At 44.2% G+C, this 27,423-nt stretch overlaps 2 protein-coding genes across 3 annotated transcripts in view; one reads left to right on the top strand and one right to left on the bottom strand.

Annotated features, from left to right (window-relative positions):
- Positions 1-20,843, top strand: part of ARPC2 (actin related protein 2/3 complex subunit 2) — a 59,592-nt gene extending 38,749 nt beyond the window's left edge. The window contains exons 5-10 of the mRNA XM_077449645.1: positions 481-667; positions 2,434-2,527; positions 2,647-2,773; positions 3,516-3,616; positions 11,585-11,685; positions 20,473-20,843. Coding sequence (XP_077305771.1) covers positions 481-667; positions 2,434-2,527; positions 2,647-2,773; positions 3,516-3,616; positions 11,585-11,685; positions 20,473-20,494 — 632 coding nt within the window. The 3' untranslated portion in view covers positions 20,495-20,843. The remainder of the gene's footprint in view (positions 1-480; positions 668-2,433; positions 2,528-2,646; positions 2,774-3,515; positions 3,617-11,584; positions 11,686-20,472) is intronic.
- A 3,661-nt stretch (positions 20,844-24,504) lies between these two features.
- The window catches only part of LOC143925066 (keratin, type I cytoskeletal 18-like), a 54,336-nt gene continuing 51,417 nt past the window's right edge, over positions 24,505-27,423 (bottom strand). For both annotated transcript variants that reach the window (XM_077449644.1, XM_077449643.1), the window contains exon 8: positions 24,505-24,650. Coding sequence is in view for 1 of the 2 variants with exons in the window: in XM_077449643.1 (XP_077305769.1) it covers positions 24,559-24,650 (92 nt within the window). In the remaining variant the exon portion in view is untranslated. The remainder of the gene's footprint in view (positions 24,651-27,423) is intronic.

The raw sequence follows: 27,423 nt of genomic DNA, 5'->3' as shown, positions 1-27,423 counted from the left end.
CATCTGACTTTTGTTGGCTGAGCGAACGGACAAACGTTCTGGCAACAAAAGTCCGATGGAGCAAAGTCCGATCGTGTACAGAAAACCATAGGACTTTTGTACCAAGTACAAACGGGCATGGTCAGAACCAATGCAAAAGATCAGACGACAATACAGAAATTGACCAAAGGTGGTGGTAAAGAGCAGAAAAACCATGTGATTTGGTGAAAGTTGGCTGAAAGTCATACCGTGTGTATGCAATACAAGTTCACGGCCGACGCCCTTTGTACAAAAATCCAAGGGAAAGTTTGTACAAAGTCCTATTGTGTGTGTGTGTGTGTGTGTGTGTGTATGAGGCTTAAGATGGAGCGGATCTCTCCAAAGGTGATCTGGAAACTTTCACCAGAAGACGGGTCTCTCCAATGCTAGTGCTGCATTAATTGCACCTGCCATGGTGATATCTAGAATTAACGTATAATTATTATTATTTTTTCTGTGCAGGTTACAATGTATCTTTGATGTATGACTTGGAGTCATTACCTCCGAACCGAGACTCCGTTGTCCACCAGGCCGGCATGCTGAAGAGAAACTGCTTTGCCTCCGTTTTTGAGAAGTACTTCAGGTTTCAGGAAGAGGGAAAAGAAGGGGAAAGGAGAGCCGTTGTTCATTACCGGGAGGACGAGACCATGTAAGTATTATACACTTCTGTTCTCTGCTTCTACCTGACTCCTCCCATCAAGCAATGTGCCCTGTTCGCACAGGGTAGAACCTGATTCCCTGCCCACCATTACACTAGGGTTGGGATTTGGGGAACTGGCAGCAGAAACTGGAACATGTTCCACCCTAAATACAGGTTCGGAAAGGTGAACTTAGCCTTTTAAAGCGGACTTTCTACAGTTAGCTGGTTTGCTTTTCCTTGCAAAGCAGCAGTACAAAAGTGAACAAAGTCCATCTCTTGGCTGCTCTTGTTCGCCACCCCCCACAGCAATGACTGAATCACTCGGCTCTCCCCCTCCCAGCAAGGACTTGGCCGCTCGGCTCTCCCCCTCCCAGCAAGGACTTGGCCGCTCGGCTCTCCCCCTCCCAGCAAGGACTTGGCCGCTCGGCTCTCCCCCTCCCAGCAAGGACCTGGCCGCTCGGCTCTCCCCCTCCCAGCAAGGACTTGGCCGCTCGGCTCTCCCCCTCCCAGCAAGGACTTGGCCGCTCGGCTCTCCCCCTCCCAGCAAGGACTTGGCCGCTCGGCTCTCCCCCTCCCAGCAAGGACTTGGCCGCTCGGCTCTCCCCCTCCCAGCAAGGACTTGGCCGCTCGGCTCTCCCCCTCCCAGCAAGGACTTGGCCGCTCGGCTCTCCCCCTCCCAGCAAGGACTTGGCCGCTCGGCTCTCCCCCTCCCAGCAAGGACTTGGCCGCTCGGCTCTCCCCCTCCCAGCAAGGACTTGGCCCCTCGGCTCTCCCCCTCCCAGCAAGGACTTGGCCCCTCGGCTCTCCCCCTCCCAGCAAGGACTTGGCCCCTCGGCTCTCCCCCTCCCAGCAAGGACTTGGCCCCTCGGCTCTCCCCCTCCCAGCAAGGACTTGGCCCCTCGGCTCTCCCCCTCCCAGCAAGGACTTGGCCCCTCGGCTCTCCCCCTCCCAGCAAGGACTTGGCCCCTCGGCTCTCCCCCTCCCAGCAAGGACTTGGCCCCTCGGCTCTCCCCCTCCCAGCAAGGACTTGGCCCCTCGGCTCTCCCCCTCCCAGCAAGGACTTGGCCCCTCGGCTCTCCCCCTCCCAGCAAGGACTTGGCCCCTCGGCTCTCCCCCTCCCAGCAAGGACTTGGCCCCTCGGCTCTCCCCCTCCCAGCAAGGACTTGGCCGCTCGGCTCTCCCCCTCCCAGCAAGGACCTGGCTGTCTGTTAACGCAGGGGCCCGGCCGCCCGCTTGGCCCTCTCGCTCCCGGCAGGGGCCCGGCAGCCCGCTTGGCCCTCTCGCTCCCGGCAGGGGCCCGGCAGCCCGCTTGGCCCTCTCGCTCCCGGCAGGGGCCCGGCCGCCCGCTTGGCCCTCTCGCTCCCAGAAAAATACTCAGAAAAGGAATGGATATTACACAGAGTGCACTGCTAAAGTCCATCGGCAAAACGGGCATTCCACAGCTTATGTTTATTGGTATGACACATTCTCATCTATGGCCAGGTCAAGCGTTACTAGATGGAACTTCCTTTATTTTGAAATGCTGACGCAATTTATTTCAAGTCTCTCAATCTGCCATTCTCACTGATAAAGAGCACATTTAGGCATATATTGCTTGTTATGTAGTATCGCCCCTTTTTCACGCTTGTTAAAAATAAATGTATAGGGGCCCCTCATTTTGCCAACAACATGCTAGTAAGGCTGTGAATCCTGACATATGGGGGAGGGGGGGGGGGGGTTGACCCTTTTAAATATGGCTGTGCCTGGCTCTAATCATATGGTGAATCATTGAACAGGTATGTGGAAGCCAAGAAGGATCGGGTGACTGTGGTGTTCAGCACTGTGTTTAAGGATGATGATGATGTGATCATAGGAAAAGTATTCATGCAGGTAAGTGTGCTTGTATACATCGGGCATAATACGGGTTTCCTGTAAGTTCCCTACTAAACCAAGTCGGATTTCCTTCATCTCTGACACCATGTTGTTGTTTTTTTTGTTCTTTTGCGCAGGAGTTTAAGGAAGGGCGCCGCGCCAGTCACACAGCACCTCAGGTTTTATTCAGCCATCGAGAGCCCCCTCTGGAACTAAAGGACACAGACGCTGCAGTGGGTGACAACATCGGTTATATCACGTTTGGTAAGTATACACCATCTTCATCCTCTCTGACCTAGACTGAGTCCTAGAAGATGTCGTCTTGTATTTTCTCATAGGAGGACATAGCAAAAGCACCTGTATACGCCTTTACTAAAGACTAAAGAGACATTGCATGAAAGTAAGGACCCCCCCACCCCCCCCCCCCCCCAAAAAAAAGTCTAAAAGTTAATCTTTTTCAAAGAATTCAAAATAAATAAATAAAAATACCTTGGACCTCAACTTTTGGTTACTTCCTGAAGGTGCTGGCAATATCGAGGTGCTATATATTGTCCATACCTTGGAAAGATTTTCGCAATGTGTATTAGAGATTGGATAGAACCCATCTCATTTCCTTGCTTTGGGGAGCGTCCAGTATAATGTAGCCCATGGGTAGGCAACCTTTTAGGTGGAGATCTACCTCAACAACATGGGGGGAAAAGTCAAAGATCACCGGGCACAGTGTCGCCTCCCCTCCCCCACCTGACCACTTCAAGTCAAGGCCTATTTCTGACACTTGTTTACAAGTTAAAATCAGCATTTTTTTTGCTAGACAATTACTTGGAACCCCCAAACATCATATATTTTTTTATCAGAAAGCGCTTCCTGCCCCCTTCCATCAGCCATGATCTGCCTGCATTGCATAGAGAAACGGTTTTATTTATTGCTTTCACTAGTCTAATGATGGGGTTGGAGGGAGGAACCAAAACCATAAGCAGCACTCTAATAATTCTTGTCTCCTCCTCAGTGCTCTTTCCTCGTCACACGAATGCCAATGCAAAGGACAACACCATCAATCTCATCCACACATTCCGGGACTACCTGCATTACCACATCAAGTGCTCCAAGGTAAGCTGCTGCAACCACCTCGGGCCTACGCGTTTCAGATTTAGTATTCTATGTTCCAGAGTTTGGGCTTGGCTTCTTTATGTGATAAACCAACATTCAGGCTGTGTTATTACTGAGAATTTTGGAGACAGAAGGCTGCATCTTTATGAAGGTGTTTTTTATTTTTTATTTTTTTTTTTCCCAGTGGCAAACAAATGGCTGCTTGTACTTTTGAGAGCCCTGCTCAAGTAGGTTATATACACTCACCGGCCACTTTATTAGGTGCACCTTGCTAGTACCGGGTTGGACCCCCTTTTGCCTTCATTCTTCGTGGCATACAGCAGTGCCTTGCAAAAGTATTCACCCCCTTGGCATTTTTTTTTTTTTTTTGTTTCCTCACAACCTGGAATTAACATGGATTTGCATCATTTAATTTACAAAACATGCCCACAACTTTGACGTTTTTTTTTTTTTAAACCTTCTTTTTTTTATTATTGTGAAGCAAACAACAAATAGGACAAAATAACAGAAAAAGTCAATGTGCATAACTATTCACCCCCCTAAAGTCAGTACTTTGTAGAGCCGCCTTTTGTGGCTATCACAGCTCTGAGTCACTTTGGATAAGTCTCTATGAGCTTGCCACATCTTACCACTGGGATTTTTGCCCATTCCTCCTTGCAAAACTGCTCCAGATCCTTCAAGTTGGATGGTTTGTGCTTGTGAAAGGCGAACTTTTAAGTCTGACCACAGATTTTCTATTGGATTGAGGTCTGGGCTTTGACTAGGCCCTTCCAAGACATTTACATGTTTCCCCTTAAACCACTCAAGTGTTGCCTTAGCAGTGTGTTTGGGGTCATTGTCCTGCTGGAAGGTGAACCTCCATCCTAGCCTCAAATCACACACAGAGTGCTACAGGTTTTGCTCAAGAACATCCCTGTATTTAGCACCATCCATCTTTCCTTCAACTCTGACCAGTTTCCCAGTCCCGACTGCTAAAAAACATCCCCACAGCATGATGCTGCCACCACCATGTTTCACAGTGAGGATGGTGTTCTTTGGGTGATGTGATGTGTTTGGGTTTGCGCCGGACATAGCGTTTTTCTTTGATGGCCAAAAAGTTCAGTTTTAGTCTCATCAGACCAGAGCACCTTCCTCCATACATTTTGGGAGTGTCTCACATGCCTTTTCGCAAACTCAGCAAATAACAAAATGTCACGTTTTGAAAGTAATGTCTTTCTTCTGGCCACTCTGCCATAAAGCCCAACTCTATGGAGCGTACGGCTTATTGTCGTCCTATGTACAGATACTCCAGTCTCTGCTGTGGAACTCTGCAGCTCCTCCAGGGTTACCTTCGGTCTCTGTGCTCCTCTCTGATTAATGCCCTTCTTGCCCGCTCCGTGAGTTTTGGTGTGCGGCCGTCTCTTGGCAGGTTTGCTGTTGTGCCATGTTCTTTCCATTTGGTTATGATAGATGTGATGGTGCTCCTAGGGATCATCAAAGATTTGGATATTTTTTTTTATAACCTGACCCTGACTTGTAGTTCTCAACAACATTGTCCCTTACTTGTTTTGGAGAGTTCCTTGGGCTTCATGGCAGTGTTTGGTTAGTGGTGCCTCTTGCTTAGGTGTTGCAGCCTCTGGGGCCTTTCATAAAGGTGTGTATATGTAATGACAGATCATGTGACACTTAGATTGCAGTTGCAGACAGGTGGACATCATTTCACGAATTATGTGACTTCTGAAGGTAATTGGTTGCACCAGAGCTTTTTATGGGCTTCATAACAAAGGGGGTGAATACATACCCACATGCCAATTATCAGTTTATTTCTGAAAAATAGTTTTATGTACCGTATTTATCGGCGTATAACACTCACCCCAAGTTTAGGAGGGAAATTTAAGGGAAAAAAACTTACATTTAAATGCCCATCAGTGCAGCCTTATCAGTGTCCATCTGAAGCCTTGTTAGCGTCATTTGCAGCCTGTCCGTCATGCAGCCTTGTGCATCTTTTTCCCTCAGTGAGTCAGGTTTTGTTTTTAAAAATGGCGCCGCCAAGATGTCCTGTGTATCTCGGCGGCGCCCGGAAGTTCTCGGTGGCTTTTGGCCGTACTTGGCGGCTCTCGGCCCTTCTCAGCGGTTTTCGGCCGCCAAGAAGGGTCGAAGGCGGCTGAAAGCCGCCCAGAGCCCAAAAATTGCGCGGAAATCGCGGCGGATCGGCATAGAACACACACTCACGATTTTCCCCTGATTTTAAGGGGAAAAAAGTGTGTGTTATACGCCAATAAATACGGTATATATTTTTCTAATTTTACTTCACCAACTTAGACTATTGTGTTCTGATCTATCACATATAATTCGGAATAAAAAGACATTAAACTAAAGGCTGTACTTTACAAAATAGGTAAAAAGCCAAGGGGGTGAATACTTTTGCAAGGCACTGTAGATGCAACAAGTTGTTGGAAACGTTCCTCAGACTTTGCTCTATGTAGTGACATGATAACATCACACAGTTAGTGCAGATTTGTTGGCTGCACATCCATGATGCCGATCTCTTCTTCCACCACATCCCAAAGGTGTTCTATTGGATGAGATGTGGTGAGTGTGGAGACCATTGGAGGACAGGGACCTCCTTGTCCAGTGGTGAGATGATTGGAGCTTTGTGACATGGTGCATTATCCTGTTGGAAGGAGCCATCAGAAGATGGGGACACTGTAGTCATAAAGGGATGGACATGGTCAGCAACAATACTCAGGTAGGCCGTGGTGTATAATTATTGCTCAATTGGTACTAAGGGGCCCAAAGTGTGCCAAGAAAATACACCTCCCTCCACCAGCCTGAACCAGTGATGCAAGGCAGTATGGATCCATGCGCCTAAATTCTGACCATCTGAATGTTGCTGATGAAATTGAGACTTTTTCTGTTCTTAGCGGAGTGGCATATAGTGTGGTCTGCTGCTGCTGTAGCCCATCTGCTTCAAGGTTGGATGTGTTGTGCATTCAGAAATAGTATTCTGCATACCTTGGATGTAACAAGTGGTTATTTGAGTTACTGTTGTATCATCTGAAACCAGTCTGCCCATTCTCCTCTGACATCAAGAAGGCATTTTCCTCCATACAACTACTCGCTGGATATTTTCTCTTTTTTTTTTTTTTTTTTTTTTCTCCACCATTCGCTGTAAACCTGAGAGATGGTTGTGCACCGAAAATCCCAGAAATGCTCAGACCAGCCCACCTGCCACCAACAACCATGCCACGTTCAAAGTCGCTTAAATCCACTTTCTTCAGCAAGTCGTCTTCACCACGTCTAGAGGCCTAAATGCACTAAACGAGTTTCTGCCATGTGATTGGCTGATTAACAATTTGTGTTAATGTGTGTGTGTGTGTGTGTGTGTGTGTAATATATATATATATATATATATATATATATATATATATATATATATATATATATATATATATATATATATATATATATATATATATATATATATATATATATATAATTTATTCTTATAATAATAAAATATATATATTTATTCTTATAATAATAATAATAATAATAATAAAATATATATATATATATTCTTATAATAATAATAAAATATATATATATATTCTAATAATAATAATAATAATAATAATAATAATAAAATATATATATATATTCTTATAATAATAAAATATATATATATATATATATATATATATATATATATATATATATATATATATATATATTCTTATAATAATATATACATTTTTATATTCTTTATCTCATCTAAAATATGAGAGGTATATATCTATATCTCCAAACGTGACCCAACCTTATATTACTACATTCAGCTCTTCTTTTTCTTCATGGCTCAGTCACAAAGGCTCTGATTTTGCACATTGATTTTTCAAAAAACTTTGTGCACAGTGGTAGCCCTGCCTGGAATCGCCCCCCATTTGATGCTTAGACCTGGTTCACACTAGTGTGACTTGAGTCGCACAGAATCGCATGACGAGGGAAATCTCATTGTTCTCAACGGTGCCTTTATTATTAATGTGACTCGGAACTGTGCAATTTCTTTTTCTTTTTTTTTTTTTTTTTTTTTTTTTATTTTGGAAAAACGTCCTGCACTACTTTTGAAGTGATTTATAGTGGGACTTGACCCCACCGAATATGCATGGGCACACCACATAATGGCACTGTAATCGCATTAAAGTCACGTCGCAGTAGTGTAAACCGAGCCTTGGTCTAAGATGTATGCAGTATTAAGAAAGGAAACCCGCCCCCCCCCCCCTTGGATGGGGACTTTGAAAGACCACCAACACCAAAATACAGCTAAAACATACTTTATATTTTATTAATAATTAACAAGATAATAAAGACATGCATGCCTACAGTGTCTTTGATATGCAAATACAGTCACACAAATTGTTACAATAGACCAACATCTATGTAGTTATAATACTCTCCTAGGTTTCCCTGGGTGTGGGACACCTAGGAGAGTATTTATTATAACTGCATAGATGTTGGTCTATTGCAACAATTTGTGTGACTGTATTTGCATATCAAAGACACTGTAGGCATGCATGTATTTATATTTTATTTAAGTGGTTGTAAACACTTACAACACACTTTGACCTACAGGTAAGCCTAGATTAAGGCTTACCTGTAGGTCCAAGAAATATCTCCTAAACCTATCTAGTTTAGGAGATATTTGCCCGAAGACGGGCACCGCTGTCTACGGCGCATGAGCCGTAGACAGCGGCGCGCAGGCGCACTGAGCAAGGCATTTCCAACAACAGAGCTGCCGCGCGTGTCGGCTCCCATGCGCATGCGCGGGAGTGACGTCATCACGGCTTCGCCGAATGACAGCGGCGCAGCTGGGAGACCCATCGAGAAGATGGATGCGGCGGACTACAGGGGACAGCGGTGACTTCGCTGGCTCCTGTGTCAGGTAAGTGACACATAATGGACTACTATGCGATGCGATGCATAGTAGTCCATTATGCTTTATCTTTGCAGGGAATGAAAGAGGAAGTAAACTCATCTAGGGCTGAAACAACTAATCGATTATGAAATTAATCGATTACTATTTTCATAATCGATTAATCGGCCAGTAACAAAATGGGGTTAAATTTAATGAGTCTGATGATATTTACTAGATTGACCCTTTAATAGTATATCTCTTCTCTTTAATAGTGTATATATACTATATATCCTCTAATAGTATATACACTATATATCCTCTTATAGTATATACACTATCATTCCTCAAATAGTATATACAGTATATCTCTCCTCTAATAGTATATACAGTATATCTCTCCTCTAATAGTATATACAGTATATCTCGCCTCTAATAGTATATACAGTATATCTCTTCTAATAGTACTGGTATATACAATATATCTCTCCTCTAATAGTATATACAGTATATCTCTTCTAATAGTACTGGTATATACAATATATATCTCCTCTAATGGTATATACAGTATATATCCCCTCTAATATATATAGTATATCTCTTCTGTCTGTTATTCTCAGAGTGTATTAGATATTTTGCTCCCTAACCATATAGTTGGTTATTTATATTTACCACTGCATTGAGATATTTAAGAATAAATTGTCTTTTTTTTAAACTTTACTTATTAACTAAATTATACACCACACTTTTTTTTTTTTTTTTTTTTTAAGGTTATTATCCGATTAATCGAAACAATAATCGGCCAACTAATCGATTATGAAAATAATCGTTAGTTGCAGCCCTAAACTCATCAGGGTTTACTTCCTCTTTAATAATTAACAAGATAATATAAAGTATGTTTTAGCTGTATTTTGGTGTTGGTGGTCTTTCAAAGTCCCATCCAAGGGGGATTTCCTTTAATTCTACATTAGGGATAGGACCACCTCATCACAGGCATTTGACTAAGTGAAAGTCTTCTCTATTATAAAGATCTATGCAGTATTCTGAAGGAGGTCCAACAGGAGGATGTCCTGGTTCCTTCGGTATTAGTTATCCCTGGAGGGATCCCCAGCCAGAGGAAGGTGGAGGTTTTGATTCCCTAATGTAGATCGCCATCATTTAGAATGGAGACTGCGAGCCGGGCCTTCTCTTCCAACATCAGTGCCTGACCTCACTAATTCCCTTCTGGAAGAATGGGCAAGCATTTCCCATAGACACACTCCTAAACGTTCAGGAAAAGCCTTCCCAAAAGAGTTGAAGCTGTTATAGCCGCAAAGGGCGGAGCCAACTCAATATTGAACCCTACGGACTAAGACTGGGATGCCATTAAAGTTCATGTGCGTGTAAAAGGCCTCCCAATACTTTTGCCAATGTAGTGTGTACAGGGAGTGAATAAGGTTCAGGAGGGCAGTGTTTTCAATATGAGATCAAGAACAAGAGGACATGACTTTAACCACTTCGCGCCCAGGCCAATTCTGACATTTCTCTACTACATGTAAAATTCCAAATTTTTTCGCTAGAAAATTACATAGAACCCCCAAACATTATATGTTTTTTAAGCAAAGACCTTAGAGAATACAATGGCGGTCGTTGCAACTTTTTATCTCGCACGGTATTTGCGCAGCAATTTTTCAAACCCGTTTTTTTCAGAAAAAAAAAAAACAGTAAAGTTAGCCCAATTTTTTTGCATAATGTGAAAGAGGAGGATACGCCGAGTAAATAGATACCCAACATGTCACGCTTTAAAATTGCACGCGCTCGTGGAATGGCGCCAAACTTTGGTATTTAAAAATCCCCATAGGCGACGCTTACATTTTTTTACTAGTTACATGTTTTGGGTTACAGAGGAGCTAGATTTATTGCTCTCGCTCTAATATTCGCGACGATACCTCACATGTGTGGTTTGAACACCGTTTTCATATGTGGGCGGGACTTACGTATGCGTTCTGTGTGCGAGCTCACGGGGACAGGGGCGCTTTAAAAAAAAAAATTATTTTTTTTATTGTTAATTTTATTTTTTTAGTTTGACACTTAAAAAAAATAAAAAAAATAAATTGATGACTTTTATTCCTATTACAAGGAATGTAAACATCCCTTGTAATAGGAATATGGCATGATCGGACCTATTTACAGTGAGATATGAGGTCAATAAGACCCCACATCTCACCTCTAGGCTAGGAAGAATAAAATAAAAACAAAACAAAAAAAAAACGATCCTGGCTTCCTAGCCAAATCGGCGCCGTTAATTTGAATACCGAGGCCCGGCGTGACGTCATAACATCGCGCCCGGCCTCCGAGCGATCATAGAGACTCCGGGGACGATCTGGTCTGCTGGAAATCTCTATGGTAACTGGCGGATCCTGTGACCGACTCACCGATGGAAGCGGTGAGTCGGTACAAGCACCGGAGAGCGGCGGGAGGGGGGGGGCGGCGACGTAGTATGGGGCGCCAAGTGGTTAAACTTGCAGAAGAAAAGTACAAAACTGTCCTTTTGTAGTGAGTCGCTCAACAAACTTTCAGGGCCGGTTCACACAGCGGGCGATGCGAGGCGACACGCCTCGCCTCGCTCTCGCAAGTCGCCCCCGTTCTGTACAATGGAACCGTTCTGAGAGGAGCGACTCGAGTCGCTCCGACTCAGAAAAAAGGTTCCTGTACTACTTTCGGGCGACCTCGGGGCGACTTGCAGTGACTTCTATACAGAAGTCATTTGCAAGTCGCCGCCGAGGCCGCTGCAGGTCGCGGCGAGGCAAGTCGGAGTCGCCTCGCCTCGCCTGCAGTGTGAACCGGCCCTTATAGACAAACTTATTGGACAACTTGGTCTTTTTCTGCTGTCGTCATTTTCTATTTCTATATACAGCATTTTCAGCAGTCAGAAAGGTTTCTCTTTGTGTATCAGACCCTCAACATCTTGGTATGAAATATAATACTAGAATTATTTACTGACGGTTCTGGAATCATGGTCTTCCTCTTCCTCCTCCTTTATTTTTTATTTTTTTTTTCTTATTCTTACTTTTTTTCTTTTTTTTTTTCTTTACCAGGCTTACATCCACTCCCGTATGAGAGCTAAGACATCCGACTTCCTGAAGGTTCTGAACCGAGCTCGCCCCGACGCAGAAAAGAAGGAGATGAAAACTATATCGTAAGTGTCCTCGCCTCAACCCCTCCGGGTCTTCTGTACATTAACCACTTGCTTACCGGGCACTTAAACACCCTTCCTGCCCAGACCAATTTTCAGCTTTCGGTGCTCTCACAGTTTGAATGACAATTACTCAGTCATGCAACACTGTACCCAAATAAATGTTTTGTCCTTTTTTTTCCCCCCCACAAATAGAGCTTTCTTTTGGTGGTATTTGATCACCTCTGGGGTTTTTATTTTTTGCGCTATAAATGAAAAAAAGACCGAAAATTTTGAAAAAAAAACATATTTCTTTGTTTCTGTTACAAAATTATGCAAATTTATAAATTTTTCTTCATAAATTTTGGCCACAATTTATACTGCTACATATCTTTGGTAAAAATTATCCAAATTAGTGGATATTATTTGGTCTTTGTGAAAGTTAGAGAGTCTACAAGCTGTGGTGCGAATCGCACAAAATTGATCACATCTGATGTACTGGTGGTCTATCTCATTTCTTGTGACCCGAACAAGTCAGGAAAGTACAAATACCCCCCAAATGACCCCATTTTGGAAAGTAGACATTCCAAGGTATTCAGTAAGAGGCATGGTGAACTTTTTGATGTCATTTTTTCCCCACAATTCTTTGCAAAATTAAGATTTATTTTTTCCACAAAATTGTCATTGTAATATGTTATTTCTCGCACGTGTATATCACAAATGACACCCCCAAAAAAATTCTGCTACACCTCCTGAGTATTACAATACCACATGTGTGGGACTTTTTCACAGCCTGGCCACATAGAGAGGCCCAACATGCAGGGAGTACCTTCATGTGTTCTAGGAGCATAAATTACACATCTAACTTGTTGACTACCTATTACGCTTTTGAAGGCCCTGGAGCACCAGAACACTGACACGGGACACTGATGACACGGGACACTGATGACACGGGACACTGATGACACGGGACACTGATGACACGGGACACTGATGACACGGGACACTGATGACACGGGACACTGATGACACGGGACACTGATGACACGGGACACTGATGACACGGGACACTGATGACACGGGACACTGATGACACGGGACACTGATGACACGGGACACTGATGACACGGGACACTGATGACACGGGACACTGATGACACGGGACACTGATGACACGGCACTGGGGACAAATGGCACTAACGGGTGGCACTGGAGGCGGGTGGCACTTTTTTTTTTTTTTTTTTTTTTTTTTTTTTTACACTTTTTTTTATTTATTTTTTTGCACTTTTTTTTTGCACTTTTTTCACTTACGGCTGCTGCAGCCGTTCATCTCTCCCCTCTCACATGCTGTCTGTGTGAGGAGGGAAAGCGGCGCTGAGAGATGATCACATATGAGATAATCTCTCGTTGGATAGGCCGATCGCGCTGTAAACGGTCGCTGTGATTGGCCATTTACAGCGATCTGTGTTTGCCTGTCTCCGGGGGACACGGAAAACGCAAAACTTCCCCGATGCGCGTCCGCAGCGGTGTGCATTGCGTAAGTAAACACGAGGGCGTCCAGGGACGGCCTCCCGAATGAGAGCCTCCGCTCTATAGCCGTCATTCGGCTATAGGGTGGGCGGGAAGCGGTTAAAGTGTATTTAAACCCAAGATAAAATATTAGATATATTACAGCTCACCAGTCCTTTGGAGTTAACCTTTATGAAAAAACAAAAGACTAATCCTGACACACACGTACTTTATCTATAGAGGAGCACAGTTGTCACACTAGAACAGGACTATAGAACATGCCCCCTTCTCTTATCTATAACATGGGGTGGAGGTGTTCTGTAGTCTACTTGCATAGTTGTGAACAGTGTGTTGCAGTACAGGAAGTTATCGCCGAAACCCGCTTCCCGGTGCAGCACAGTTGTGGTGACTGGTAACGGACGAGCGGAAGAAAGGCCTCTACTCACTTAAATGTGATCTACCAAACGGTGGAGCAGAACATAAAAGGGATTACAAGGGATGTTTACATTCCTGTGATTGGGGGAAAAAAAGTGATCAAATTTTTAAGGGAGTGCGTAAAAATAAAATTTTTTTTTAATAAAATTTAAAGCACCCCCCGTGCTCATGCACAGTGGTAAATGCATACGCAGGTCATGCCCTCTAATGTAAACAGCGTCCAAACCACACTTGTGAGGTATGGCTGAGAATGTTGGCGCAAGAGCAATAATTCTAGCACTAGACCCCCTCTGTAATTCTGGTAACCTGTAGACATTTTTAAAGCGCTGCCTATGGAGATTTAAGTACCGTAATTTTCTGCCATTCTACGAGCATGTGCAATATTAACCAGTTCGCGACAGACTCCCGTCTATTTACGGGGGCAGAATCGTTCCGCACTGGTTTTCCTTTAAGAAAGCTGCACGACGGGGGACTCTATGTGCGTGGCTGGTGGTCGTGACCGCTGTAGGCCACTCGTGATCTCATGCACAAGCGCCAGCACAGGTGTGTGTGTGTGTGTGTGTGTGTGTGTGTGTGTGTGTGTGTGTGTGTGTGTGTGTGTGTGTAATATAATATATATTATAATGTTTGGGAGTTATAAGTCTTTCTATAGCGCAAAAAAAATACAGATTTTTACATATATGGGGGAGAAGTTTGGGAATTGGTCCTGTTGGTAGGTGGTTAAGGATTTTTCTTTTACTGCCTTTTTTAGTTGGTGGGGGGAAATACCAAGACCGGCTTAGCAGGATACCAGGCTGGCAGCAGAGCTGGTCACAGATCTCTGAGTGCCATAACTATTCAGACTAAGAAGGGGCTTAATTACCGTATTTATCGGCGTATAATACACGCACTTCCCCCCCCCCCCCCCCCCTAAAATCAGGGGGAAATTGGGGGTGCGTGTTATACGCCGATCCCCCCACTATTTTTAACCCTTTCTGCCACTCTCTGCGGCTTTGGGGTATTTTCAGCCACACTTGGCCGATCTCGTCTGTCTTCGGCGGCTCTCGGCTATTTTCGCCCGCACTCGGCCGTTCTCGGTGGCTTTCGGAAAGCCAAAAGCCTCCGAGAACGGCCAAGTGTGGCCGAAAGCTGCCGAGAACTACCGAGCGCCGCCGAGATACACAGGACATCCGCTCTGTAGCTCGGCGGCGCCATTTTTAAATGGCAAAGCCACAGACAAGACTGCAAATGACTGACCAGGCTAAATGGAAGGCTGCAAATGACTGACAAGGCTGCAAATGACTGACAAGGCTGCAAATGACTGACAAGGCTGCAAATGACTGACAAGGCTGCAAATGACACTGACAAGGCTGCAAATGACACTGACAAGGCTGCAAATGACACTGACAAGGCTGCAAATGACACTGACAAGGCTGCAAATGACACTGACAAGGCTGCAAATGACACTGACAAGGCTGCAAATGACACTGATAAGGCTGCATTGATGGGCATTTAAATTTTTTTTTTTTTTTATTTTTTTTTCCTTCCCTCCTAAAAGTTTTTTTCTTTTAAATTCCCTCCTAAACTTGGGGTGCGTGTTTTTTCTACGCCGCTAAATTCGGTATGTACACAACAAGTTAAGGCGCAAACATCACTTAATAGTATGCTCAAAGAAGAGACTGTATGTATAAAATAATATAAAACGATGGTACATATGAGATTTCAATTATCAAGTCCCAGGAAAATGTCTTTAGTTCCTTAGGAGTGGAAATTCAACACGCAGGGCTGCCACCGCAGGGAGCTGAAACCAGGCTCCTAGATTATTACAGAGATACAAGGAAAAAAAGAAGGGGGCGCCTCTGGGTGTAGATTTTTTTTTTTTTTTTTTTAAAGGCAGTTTATTCACAATTCATTCTAAAAGCAGAGAGATTTTGCACTCACATTTTCCATAATGAAAGTAAGCATGTAGAATAAGAGGGGTCATCTGATTCAGTCTGTCAATCTTATTCCGGTCCGCAAGTGTCCGGTTATCCTCTCCTGGCGTTACCACTGGTTAGTTGTTCAAAGGAAGCCGGCTCGGTGGACGCAGGGGATGTTATTCCAAAACGAGGCTTGGTTTGCTGTGACACTCGGGTCACGGAATTATGACGTCAGGGCGGGCGACACGTTTCTTGAGCATTCGGGTCGAGGTGGGAGGACGACCGCGCTCTTTCATCAGGCCAATCGGATAGGGGGAAAGAGGCAGAGATTTAAATAGAGGAAGTTAAGGCGGGGGCGTGGCTAAGCAGAGAGTGGGGCGTGGCTTTGAGGTTAGAGTACTACTGAAAGTGCATACAGATAGAAGGGGGGCGTGGATGAAGAAAAAAGGGGAGGAGACTATGGGGGTTGGTAATCGAGTGGAGGAGGAGATGGCAGTGCTGTAGATGGAAGTGAAAAGAGTAGACAGACGGGGAGACTGACCAACGGGAGAGGGGCAAAAATTATTTGAAACATGGGCAGGAATAATGTGGGGAATATGTGTATATATAAACATATTATTAAAATATATGGGTAAATTTTATATATATGTATGTATGTATGTATGTGTGTGTATGTAATATGAGAAAAAGGGAGGAACAAGTGACGAGAGGAGGGGGGCCACGGGATAATATACAAGCTATGGGGATATGAGATACTACATACTAACTGCAAGAGTAAGTTGTGTATGAAAAGGAGAAAGTTAGGGGGGGGGGGAGGATTGGGGAAGTGGTTGAAAATGGCAAATAGGGAAGCAGCATAAATACATTAAAATATGTAAACGAGAAAATTAAAAATAATAAAAAAATATAAAAGAATGAATGAGAATAAAAGTACAGGGGGGAAAAAAAATACGGTATGTGCTTGTGGCAATGCAATATACAGGGTCATCGTGTCAAAGATATGAGCATTGTGAATTGTGAACTGATTGATCTGATCTGTTGTAGATTAAGGTTTAATGGGTGTAAGGACTTGTACATAAACATTTTTCCTTATTCTACACCCCGTAATGTTTATGTACGCGGAAACATTGGGCAAATTTGCCTAGGTGGGGATTGCCGCATTCCGCCATTGTTGTGAAAGGCGATACGGATCTTATCAGCACATACTTGTGGTCAGCCATGTTTCATGTTTGCTTAGGTTATTAGTAGATGGAATGCACAAACATCATTCCGCTTTCTAGTCTTTTAACGCTACAAACTTTATCAAACTGGAACAAGGTTTAAGGCACTCCATACATGAATATTTTATTTTCTTTCTAACCGGCAGGTTTTACAGAAGGCGATCGTTATATCAACTACTGTACAACCAGCCTGCCCATACATGGATCAGTTTTCAGCTGGTTCCTGCTGAACCGGATGAATTTGGATCCATGTGTAAGTCGGCTTTAGTCTTGCAAAGTACAAGTTTTAAAGCAAAATTTTAAAGCGGAGGTCCACCCTAAAATGGACCTTCCGCTCATTGGATTCCTCCCCCCCTCCGGCGCCACAATTGGCACCTTTCAGGGGGGAGGGGGGTGCAGGTATCTGTACAGTACAGGTATCTGCACCCACTTCCGGAATGGCTCTCTGCGGAAAGGGGCGTAGATTACGCCCCTTTCCGAAAGTCCCCCGCTGCCTGCTGGGAAACACAAAGATCGCAGAGACAGCGGGGTCCTTCCTTATTGCGCAGCGCGACTCGCGCATGCGCAGTAGGGAACCGGGAAATTTAGCCGAAAGGCTCCACTTCCTGATTCCCATACCTAAGATGGCGGCGGCAGCACCCGAGAGACGATCGAGAGATCAGCTTCGGGTGACGACATCGCGGGCGCGCTGGGCGGGTAAGTGTCACTATTTTAAAAGTCAGCAGCTGCAGTATTTGTAGCTGCTGGCTTTAAAAAAAAAAAAAAAAAAACGCGGACTCCCGCTTTAAGTCTGCTACTTACCTCCTATCCAGGTGTGTGATTATTAGGAGTTCCCTCATCGCCACAGACATCTTCACACGGTCGTCTTTAAGCTTTGGCAGCATGCACAGGAGTTAGGGCCAGTTCACGCCATAGAAACGCATTCATGTTTTGTGATGCGTTTCCGGTGCTTCTTTGGTGCTTTCCAGTGCATTTTTATTTTTTCTTCACTTTAAATGTCCATTCAAGCATGGTTTTTGGTGCATTCCAGTGCATTTTTGATGTGTTTTACTACATTTCAGTACAGTTAATTTTTTATCTTTTGGTAAACCTGTGATTAACTGCTTAAAGTGGTGTTTTCCCGCCAAAAAAATAGTAAAATTCAAAAAAAAAAAAAAAAAATTAGAAAAAAAAAAATATTTTTAACTCTCCTCTAAATGCCTGTTGCTAGGGGGTCCCTCATACTCTGCCTCCTTCAGTGCCGGGGCACCTGACGTCACTTCCCCTAGGCGCAGTCAGTCATTTGGGACCCGTGACAAGTCCCAAATGACTGCGCGGCGTATCGCGGCACCGCTCATGCTTGCGCAGTGGGTGCCCGGCTGTGAAGCCACAGCCGGGTGTCCACAGTAAGAATGCCAGCACTGCCAAGCGGAGGGGGGGGGGGGACGAGCGGAGCTTCGTTCCCCCACATCGCTGGACCCTGGGACAGGTAAGTGTCCGATTTTAATAAAAGTCAGCAGCTGCAGTATTTGTAGCTGCTGACTTTTCATTTTTTTTTTTTTTTTTTAAAGGGCCACCACACTTGAAGCCCCGGACCATTTGGTTGACAAACACCGCAGCACTTTTTGCGATTCGGCACTGCGTTGCTTTAACTGACAATTGTGTGGTCGTGCGACATGGCTCCCAAACAAAATTGATGTCCTCGATTGACATCGAATTGATGTCCAGAAGTGGGAGCAGATGCCTGAATTTGACAGGTATCTGCTCTCCCCTCCCCCCTGGAAGGTGTCAAATGTGGTGGGGGATCCAATCCGTGGAAGTTCTATTTCTGGCTGAAATTCCGCTTTAACCCATTCAGCTCCAGGAGATTTACCCCCTCTCATGACCAGGCCATTTTTTGCAATACAGCACTGTGTTGCTTTTGTCTGAAAATTGCACAGTCATGCGACGCTGTATTAAAAAAAAAATATATATATATATATATATATATATATATATATATATATATATATTTGATTTTCTAATATTGTGTGTGTGTATGGTTAGGGTTAAATGTTCCTTTTTTGGAGTGCTTGTACTGTGGGAAGGCAGAGATTTGCGCTCCTGCTTAGCAGAAACACAGGATCTCTACCTTCCCTACTGGCGGAACAGCGATCTGCTGTGTTTACATCGACGGACCGCCGGTCTGTCTCTCTCAGGAATAATCGGCGGCTCCCAATCACAGCAGGGGGTGGGGGTTAGTGTCGCCGGCGGTGCGATATTTGGTGTCAGTGGCAGGAATTTTGCCCCAAGAACTGTAGCGGGAGACCACTGATGTAAGGCAATAGCTGGGTTTTCAAAGACGTTTGGGGCTACTGGGGAATATATTTTAAAATGGAAGTTTTATCTTAAAAAAATAAATAAAAAATTAAAACACAGTAACAGTTTGAGAATGGTTCTTAAGACACATTACTCAAATCAATAACCAATGAGAATGAATGCATATATACGAATAAAGATTTCCTGGTGTCAACTCTTGTAAAAAATGTTCTTGAAATAAGGTCCATATACATTATATTATCAAGAATTGGCTATTTTGTGGTATTACTTTAAAGTAGAATTCCAGCCTAAACCTTACAAGTCTTAAATATGTCCCACTTACACCTCCTAACACCAATGCTGACTAACCTGTGTAAAAAAAGATGTATATACTTACCTATTTTCAGCCTGCTCCAGTCACGTGATCTGTCTTCCCTGTGTCAGTCAGTGATTGGCCAAGACAAAGGGTGGGCAGATGGGGAAGCTGCCCTGGGCGCAGTGAAGCGAAGAGGCAAAGAATAGATGCAGGGTGCTACACCCATTCAAAGGCACGTATTAACAGTGAGGGAAGGGGGCGCAGTTGTGGATCCTTGCCCTAGGATAGGAGCTGGGCAACCCTGCCTCCGTTCTGGCTGCAGGGGAGAGGAGGGAGCACAGACAATGACTGAGTCAAGGGAGCCTATGGGTAACTTCCCCACTCCCGGAATTGCCAGCCGCTGTTGAGCTCTCTCTCGCAGCCGCTGCTGACTGACACATGTGGATCACATGACTGGGAGTAGGCTGAAAATAAGTATATACAGCTTTCTTACACAGGTTAGTCAGCATTGGTGTTAAGAAAGCTGTATATACTTGGCTATTTTCAGCCCGGAGCAGTCAAATGATCCCATGTTGTCAGTCAGCAGCAGCTGCAGGGGAGAGGAGAGAGAGCTCAACAGTGGCTGGTAATTCCTGGAGTGGTGATGTTACCCATAGGCACCCATGACCATTGTCGGTGCTCCCTCTTCTCCCCTGCAGCCAGAACCAGGACAGGGCAAGGATCCAGAACTGCTCCCCCCTCCCTCACTGTTGATGAATACATGCCGTTGAGTGGGTGTACCACCCTGTATCTATTCTTTGCCTCTTTGCTTCACTGCGCCCAGGGCAGCTGTCCCTCCTGCCCCCATCCCTTGTCTTGGTCCTGCTTACAGCCATCACTCACTGACACGGGAGCCAGATTACGTGACCTAAGCAGGCTGAAAATAGGTAAGTATATACATCTTTTTTTACACAGGTTAGTCAGCATTGGTGTTAGGAGGGGGGGAGGGGACCTGGCTGGATTTCTACTTTTAACCCCTTTTCAGGTTATAGAAGTACTCAGTATGTAGGCAGGGAGAGAACCTTCACACTGTCCGCAGTGCCTCGGGTGGGAATTTAATACAAAAATTTTTTTTTACATGCAAAGCAAAATCTGATTGTTTTCTCTCCATGCACAGGGGGAAGACGTTTTCTCGCTGACCCCAAGATTAGCCGCTCCTCACTGCCGAAGCTCCGGAATTCCCGAGTGGAACGGTCCCCCCCAGGCTGTGCGATCTGGGGTACAATTCCGTGAAATTCCATGTATTTGAAGCTGTGCTTTTGCCAAGGCTGAAAAGTAATAAAAACAGACCGGTGACCTTTTATCTCCTCTTTTATCGATTTATATATATATTTTTTTTTTCTCCTGCCATGTCCTGCTTTCTGTCATTATTTTTTATTTTTTTGGGTTTTCTTATCGAAAAGACAAAGTCCTGGTGAGCAATGCATACAGTGGTAAGAATCGAACGGTATGTTTTTCAAATTGTTAAATAAATCTTTCTATCCAGTTCCCTGTGTTGTGTTTTTTTATGTCATTGGAGAACAAGATGTCTGGTAGTTGGACCCGATGTTAAACCTTTACATGGACCCCATTGTTAAACCTTTGAGGGTTCAGCTCTGAAAGAGACAAAACTTGACCCCACCAAGATGGCCACCTCCACAGAAACTCGGGTGGGTGGAGGTGGGAGGGATTATTAATGAGGGGTGCAAGTACAATGCTTGCACCACTCTTCTAAACATAAAATTTAGTAGATGCTGCTTCTAATTACCAAAAAGGGTGCATGACCCTGTGAGGGACCACTTCTCTGTGCCGTGTCAGTCTTATCAGAACAGAGAACAGGAAAACTGGAGCTGCATGCTTCATTCTCCAAGCTTGTCCCCCGGCTCAGCTCAGAGCAGGAGAATTGTTAACCCCGGAGGCTCTGCTTGTGTAGTGTAATCCCTGCAGAGGCATCAAAAACTGCCACTTTCCCTCTGTTAACCACTTCAGCTCCTGGAAGGCTTTACCCCCCCCCCCCCCCCCCCCCTTCCTGACCAGAGCACTTTTTGCGTTTTGGCACTGCTTCGCTTTAACTGACAATTGCGCGACCGTGGACATTGCAACCAAACAAAATTGACATCCCCCTTTTTCCCCCCACAAATAGAGCTTTCTTTTGGTGGTATTTGATCGCCTCTGTGGTTTTTATTTTTTGCGCTATTAACAAAGAGCAACAATTTTGAAAAAAAACACTATTTTTTTTACTTTCTGCTATAATATCCCCAAAAAAAGAACACACACACACACACACACACACACACACACACACACACACACACACACACACACACACACACACACACACACACACACACACACACACACACACACACACACACACACACACACAATGTATATGTGTGTGTATATATGTATGTGTGTGTATATATATATATATATATATATATATATATATATATATATATATATATATATATATATATTGTATAAAATATAAAAATTTCCTTAGTTTAGGCCAATATGTATTCTTCTTTGTACTACATATTTTTGTTGAGAAAAAAAATCGCAATAAGCATATGTTGATTGCTCTGCGCAAAATTTATAGCGTCTACAAAATAGGTGATATTTTTATATCATTTTTATTTTTTTGTAATGGTGGCGATTTACGATTTTTATCAGGACTTCGACACTATGGCGGACAGATCGGACACTTTTGACGCTATTTTGGGACCATTGTCATTTATACAGCGACCATTGCTATAAAAATGCACCGATTCCTGTGTAAATGACACTGGCAGGGAAGGGGTTAACCACTAGGGGGTGATGAAGGGGTTAAGTGTGTCCTAGGGAGTGATTCTAACTGTGGGGGGGGGGGGGTGGGCTACACCTCACATGACAACGATCACTGCTCCCGATGACAGAGAGCAGTGATGTATGTCCTGTCACTAGGCATCTCCATGTTCTACCTCTTCATGACACGATCACGGGGGACACAGCAGACAGAGTCCGCGGGACCCGGCGGTCACAGAAAGTGCGCCCGCAGCACCGCTTCTTTAAAGAGGACGTACCTGTACTCCTTTTTGCCCACCAGCGCCACTATGCCAATGTAAATTGGCGTGCGCTGGTCGGCAATTGGTTAAAGTGGTTCTAACGGCTGAAAGCTTGCATGAAGGGAAAAACCTTTGGTGTGCAATTTCCGACTTGGCCCCTGCCCCCCCCCCCCCCCCCCCCATACTCTCCTTTTTAGATTGCCCAGCGCCCCCCCCATACTTGCCTTAGCCCAGTCCATTGATGTGCATGAGAGCAGAATCTCCTCCTCTCCCCTCATTGGCTAAGACACGGCAGTGGGAGCCATTGCCCTCTGCTGCTGTCAATCACATTGAATGAGGAGGGGACACTGACGGGTTACGTGAATAACATCGATTTACCTTGTTACGTTTTTTTTTCCCCTGAACTTGATGTTGTAAAACAGAAAAATGGACCTCTCAGTTCGTTGAGTATGGGGGCTGCATAGCTACAGACCGGTCAGGGTGCCCATGCTGACCTGTGTCCACAGCCCAAAACACCTACAATGGGTATGTTGGCATCAGAACTGGACCACAGAGCAATGGAAGAAGGTGGTCTGGTGAATCAAGTTTTCTTTTCTCTCATGTGTATGACCAGGTGGATGTGCGTCATTTACAGTATGGGGAGAAGGCAATACTTTGGGCAATGTTCTGCTGGGAAACCTTTGGCCTTCTGCCATTCAAGTGGATGTTACTTGGACACGTACCACCTACCTAAACATTGTTGGTGACCAAGTACACTCCGTCATAGAAACACAGTATTGCCTGATGGCGGTGTCCTGCTCCCTGTCACACTGAAGAAAATGGTTCAAGAGTGGTTTGATGTGTTGACTTGGCCCTTGAATTCTCCAGATCTCAGTCCAATCGAGCATCTATGGCAGTGATGGAGAACCTTGGCACCCCAGGTGTTTTGGAACTACATTTCCCATGATGCTCAACTACACTGCAGAGTGCATGAGCATCATGGGAAATTGTGTTCCAAAACATCTGGGGTGCCAAGGTTCACCATCACTGATCTATGGGATGTGCTAGAAAAATAAGTCCGATCCATGGAGGTCCCACCTCACAACTTGCTGGATTGTCTACCGACGGCTTGGTGCCAGATATCGCAGCATACCTTCAGAGGCCTAGTGGGAGTCCTTGCATTGACAGGTCAGGGCTTTTGGTGGCAAAAGAACTTGAAACTCCTGCTAAATGCTGGCAGTCTGCCAAGTCTTTGCCGCCATAGTAAAAGGGGAACGGCGTTAATTATAGGGCCCCTGTTGTAAACTTTTTGGAGATGAATTTCTCCACAATGCCTATAGCTACTGAGGTGAATGAGGGCTTATTCTAAATCTTTTGCTTGTTCAGAACATGTAAATACTTTTAAAGAGCGTAGTCCTGTTGCAGGTGGACTGAGAATTTTTTAATAATTTAATATCACTCATTTTGTATTCCAGCAGCTCTATGCAGAGTAATGAGCCATTAAAAGGGTAACGCCACTTTCGTGGGGGCAAATAAATAAAAAAATAATCTAGCTTATACAATTGCCACACAAGTCATATATTGTATTCGAATCTTATTAAAAATTCCCTTTTCAATCTGCAGTGCTGTAATTTAAAAAAAAAAAAATTCAATATGGCTACCTGGAGGGGTTCTGTACACAGAGCGCGCCCCCCCTGAAACCCTCATTTCCTGCTTCTGTGATTGGTTCACTGATTTTCCCCATTAGTCTGTACTATACAAGTCAGATTTTAGGCATCCCCTGCAGCAAAAAAAAAATCTCATTTTTGGTGAGATACTCCCAATAGGAATCAGCTAAAGGGAGGCAGGCCCAGCAGATCGCCTTATTTTGAGCCCTGCAGGTGCACAGCTGATTGGTAATTATGAAACCACTCCCATTAGATTTACTCTACACATGGACACAGAGAAACGCAGGTATTTCTTCAGAATAACAAAAAGGTAGGAACCTGCAATAAAATTTGTTAAAATCCTTGCAATGTACACAGATCGCCCAGAGGGGAATGTGTTTTTTCTATTGTTGAGTTAAAAAAAAAAAAAAAAAAAAGTGCGCTTTAATTATTGTGGACTGGAAATCGCCAACAAAGGTCATGAAACCAAATAAAAAATAATTGCAATGCAGTTTTTATTTACAGAAATTCTAATCTTTCATCACAATGTTTTTATTTAACAACTTCCTTTGATGATGAGGACACAACTTTCCCATCAATGATCTCCTGCTGGGTTGTCGTCACTTTCTGAACAGTCTTCGGTCCTGCAGGATAGACAGAGGAGAGGACCTGTCAGATTTCCAATAATTGTAATCAATCACCAGACATAAATATCTGTATAAGCTTCTTTTTTTTTTTTTTTTTTTTTTCTTTTTTTTTTTTTTTTATATTTATAAAGGAAGCAAAGGGCCTCCTAAAAATACATTCATAAGGTATTCAGACCCCCTTCATGTTTTTCATCGTTGTCATGTTGCAGCCTGATACTACAGTTTAACCACTTAAGGACCGAGCCTCTTTTTGAGATTTGTTGTTTTACAAGTTAGAAACTTACGGTATTTTTTTTCGCTAGAAAATTATTTAGAACCCCCCCAAACATAAAAAATAAATAAAAAACAATTATAATAACACCCTAGAGAATAAAATGGTGGTCGTTGCAATACTTTGTCACAATGTATCTGCACAGCGTTCTTACAAGCGCACTTTAAAAAAAAAAAAAAAAAAAGAGCACTTTAAATGAAAAAAAAAAATAAGAACACAGTAAAGTTAGCCAAATTTTTTTTTTTAATATTGTGAAAGATAATGATATGCCGAGTAAATTGATACCCAGCATGTGATACCCAAAATTGCTCCTGCTCTTGGAATGGTGACAAACTTTTACCCTTAAAAATACTCCTTAGGTGACGTTTACAAAATTCTACATGTTGCATGTTTTGAGTTACAGAGGAGGTCTAGGGCTAGAATTATTGCGCTTGCTCTACTGATCGCGGCGATACCTCACGTGTGATTTGAACACCGGTTTCATAGGCGGGCGCTACTCACATATGCGTTCGCTTCTGCACGCGAGCTCGGTGCGTTAAAAAAAAAAAAAAAAAAAAAAAAAACACTTTTTCTTTATTTATTTTACCTTTTTTATTTTTACACTAGTCTTTAAAAAAAAAAAAAAAGAAGTCACTTTTATTCCTATTACAAGGAATGTAAACATCCCTTGTACTAGAAATGTATAGAGGACATATCCGTATAATAATACAATACAACAATAATATAAACCTATTCACGAGATAATTGCTGAACACCAAAGTTAAAAATTCAAATCCCTAAGCAAAAAACATTAAAAGAAAAAAAAAAAAGTGCAGCACTAATAAAGAAATATATGAAAAATAATATAAAAGTCCATAAATCGGTTAAAAACAATCTGTGGTGTCTTCGGTGATGAACTATACATGTTGTATGCAGGTGACTTCGAGGAAAATTCAAACCGCCACCAATGGTAAAGATGGCAGCTCACCTCACCGAATGGACCCTTTAATTATAGAGGGTCTATCACACCTTCCCCCAGGGGGGTGTTAAAAATTGTAAACCAACACGGACTTCCTAGGCATCTCCTTATGGTGGAATGAATCGATCAACGATCTCCACTCAAATGTCACATAGATCATAAAAATAAAAAGCAACACATAGTGCTCTCTGCATAGATGTACAATTTATTATAGAATAAAAAAAAAATGAAATAAAACTCACAAGTCAGGCACACATGACTAGGGATGAGCTTCGTGTTCGAGTCGAACGTACGTTCGACTCGAACATTGGCCGTTCGGCCGTTCGGCGAATTCCGAACGTTTTGGCCGTTCGCGTCAAAATTCGAGTGACGCGCGCGCGGACCACAATGCACTGCGTTGGCGCAGTGCATTGCTGCCCGATGATTGGCCAAGCATGCACTGTGACCCCGCATGCTTGGCCAATCGCAGCGCCGGCAGCGAGGAGAGCCATGATTGGCCACAGGCATCCTGCCTGTGGCCAATCATAGCTCAGGCTGTGTAGTGCACGCCCCACACTATATAAGGCCGCCTTTAAGGCGGCCTCCTGTAGTGTGTTACTTTGCATCTGAAGCAGTGGGTGTTCTGTGTACCTTCAACACAGTACACACCAATCGTTTTTGGCTGATTTCCTATCTTGCTGCTGTGTAGTGGTTGTTGTCTGTGCCCTGACTGCAGTATACACCACTATATTCACCTCACCTATATAGCTAGTGATCTAGCTTTAACCACTTAACAACTGCCCATTGCCGATTAACGGCTTCAGGGCGGTTGTTTAACTCAGAGAGGCCGTTAATTAACGGCCTCCCAGAATTCTGCTCTCGCGTGCCCCGAGGTGTGCGCACTCGAGAGCATCCGTGACCGCCGGGTCCATAGGACCCGGCGCATCACGGTAAACGGCCGCTCATAGCGGCCGTTTACCACGTGATTGCTCCGTCAAATGACGGAGTGATCACTTGGAAACAAACCGGCGTCATGTTATGACGCCTGTTCCTACCTCCCCTTTCTGTACCGATCGGTACAGCGGAGGGGAAAGAGATCGGTGTCAGCAGCGATGTGGGCTGCATCTGCAGTGCCCACATCGCTGCTCACCGAATTTAACCCCTCAATTCCCTGCCAATACTCTGCAATACCAGTGCATACTCTGCAGTACCCTGCCATTACTCTGCAGTACCCCGCCATTACTCTGCAGTACCCCGCCATTACTCTGCAGTGCAGTACCCCGCCATTACTCTGCAGTGCAGTACCCTGCCATTACTCTGCAGTGCAGTACCCTGCCATTACTCTGTAGTACCCCGCCATTACTCTGCAGTGCAGTACCCCGCCATTACTCTGCAGTGCAGTACCCTGCCATTACTCTGCAGTGCAGTACCCCGCCATTACTCTGCAGTACCCCGCCATTACTCTGCAGTGCAGTACCCTGCCATTACTCTGTAGTACCCCGCCATTACTCTGCAGTGCAGTACCCCGCCATTACTCTGCAGTGCAGTACCCTGCCATTACT

Source organism: Lithobates pipiens, unplaced genomic scaffold, assembly GCF_037356315.1.
Source record: "Lithobates pipiens isolate NorthernLeopardFrog02 unplaced genomic scaffold, aLitPip1_a1.2 Scaffold_22, whole genome shotgun sequence".
In the NCBI taxonomy this organism is placed as follows: Eukaryota; Metazoa; Chordata; class Amphibia; order Anura; family Ranidae; genus Lithobates; species Lithobates pipiens.
The sequence above is the reverse complement of the archived record's forward strand: the minus strand, read 5'-3'. Positions and strand labels throughout refer to the sequence as shown.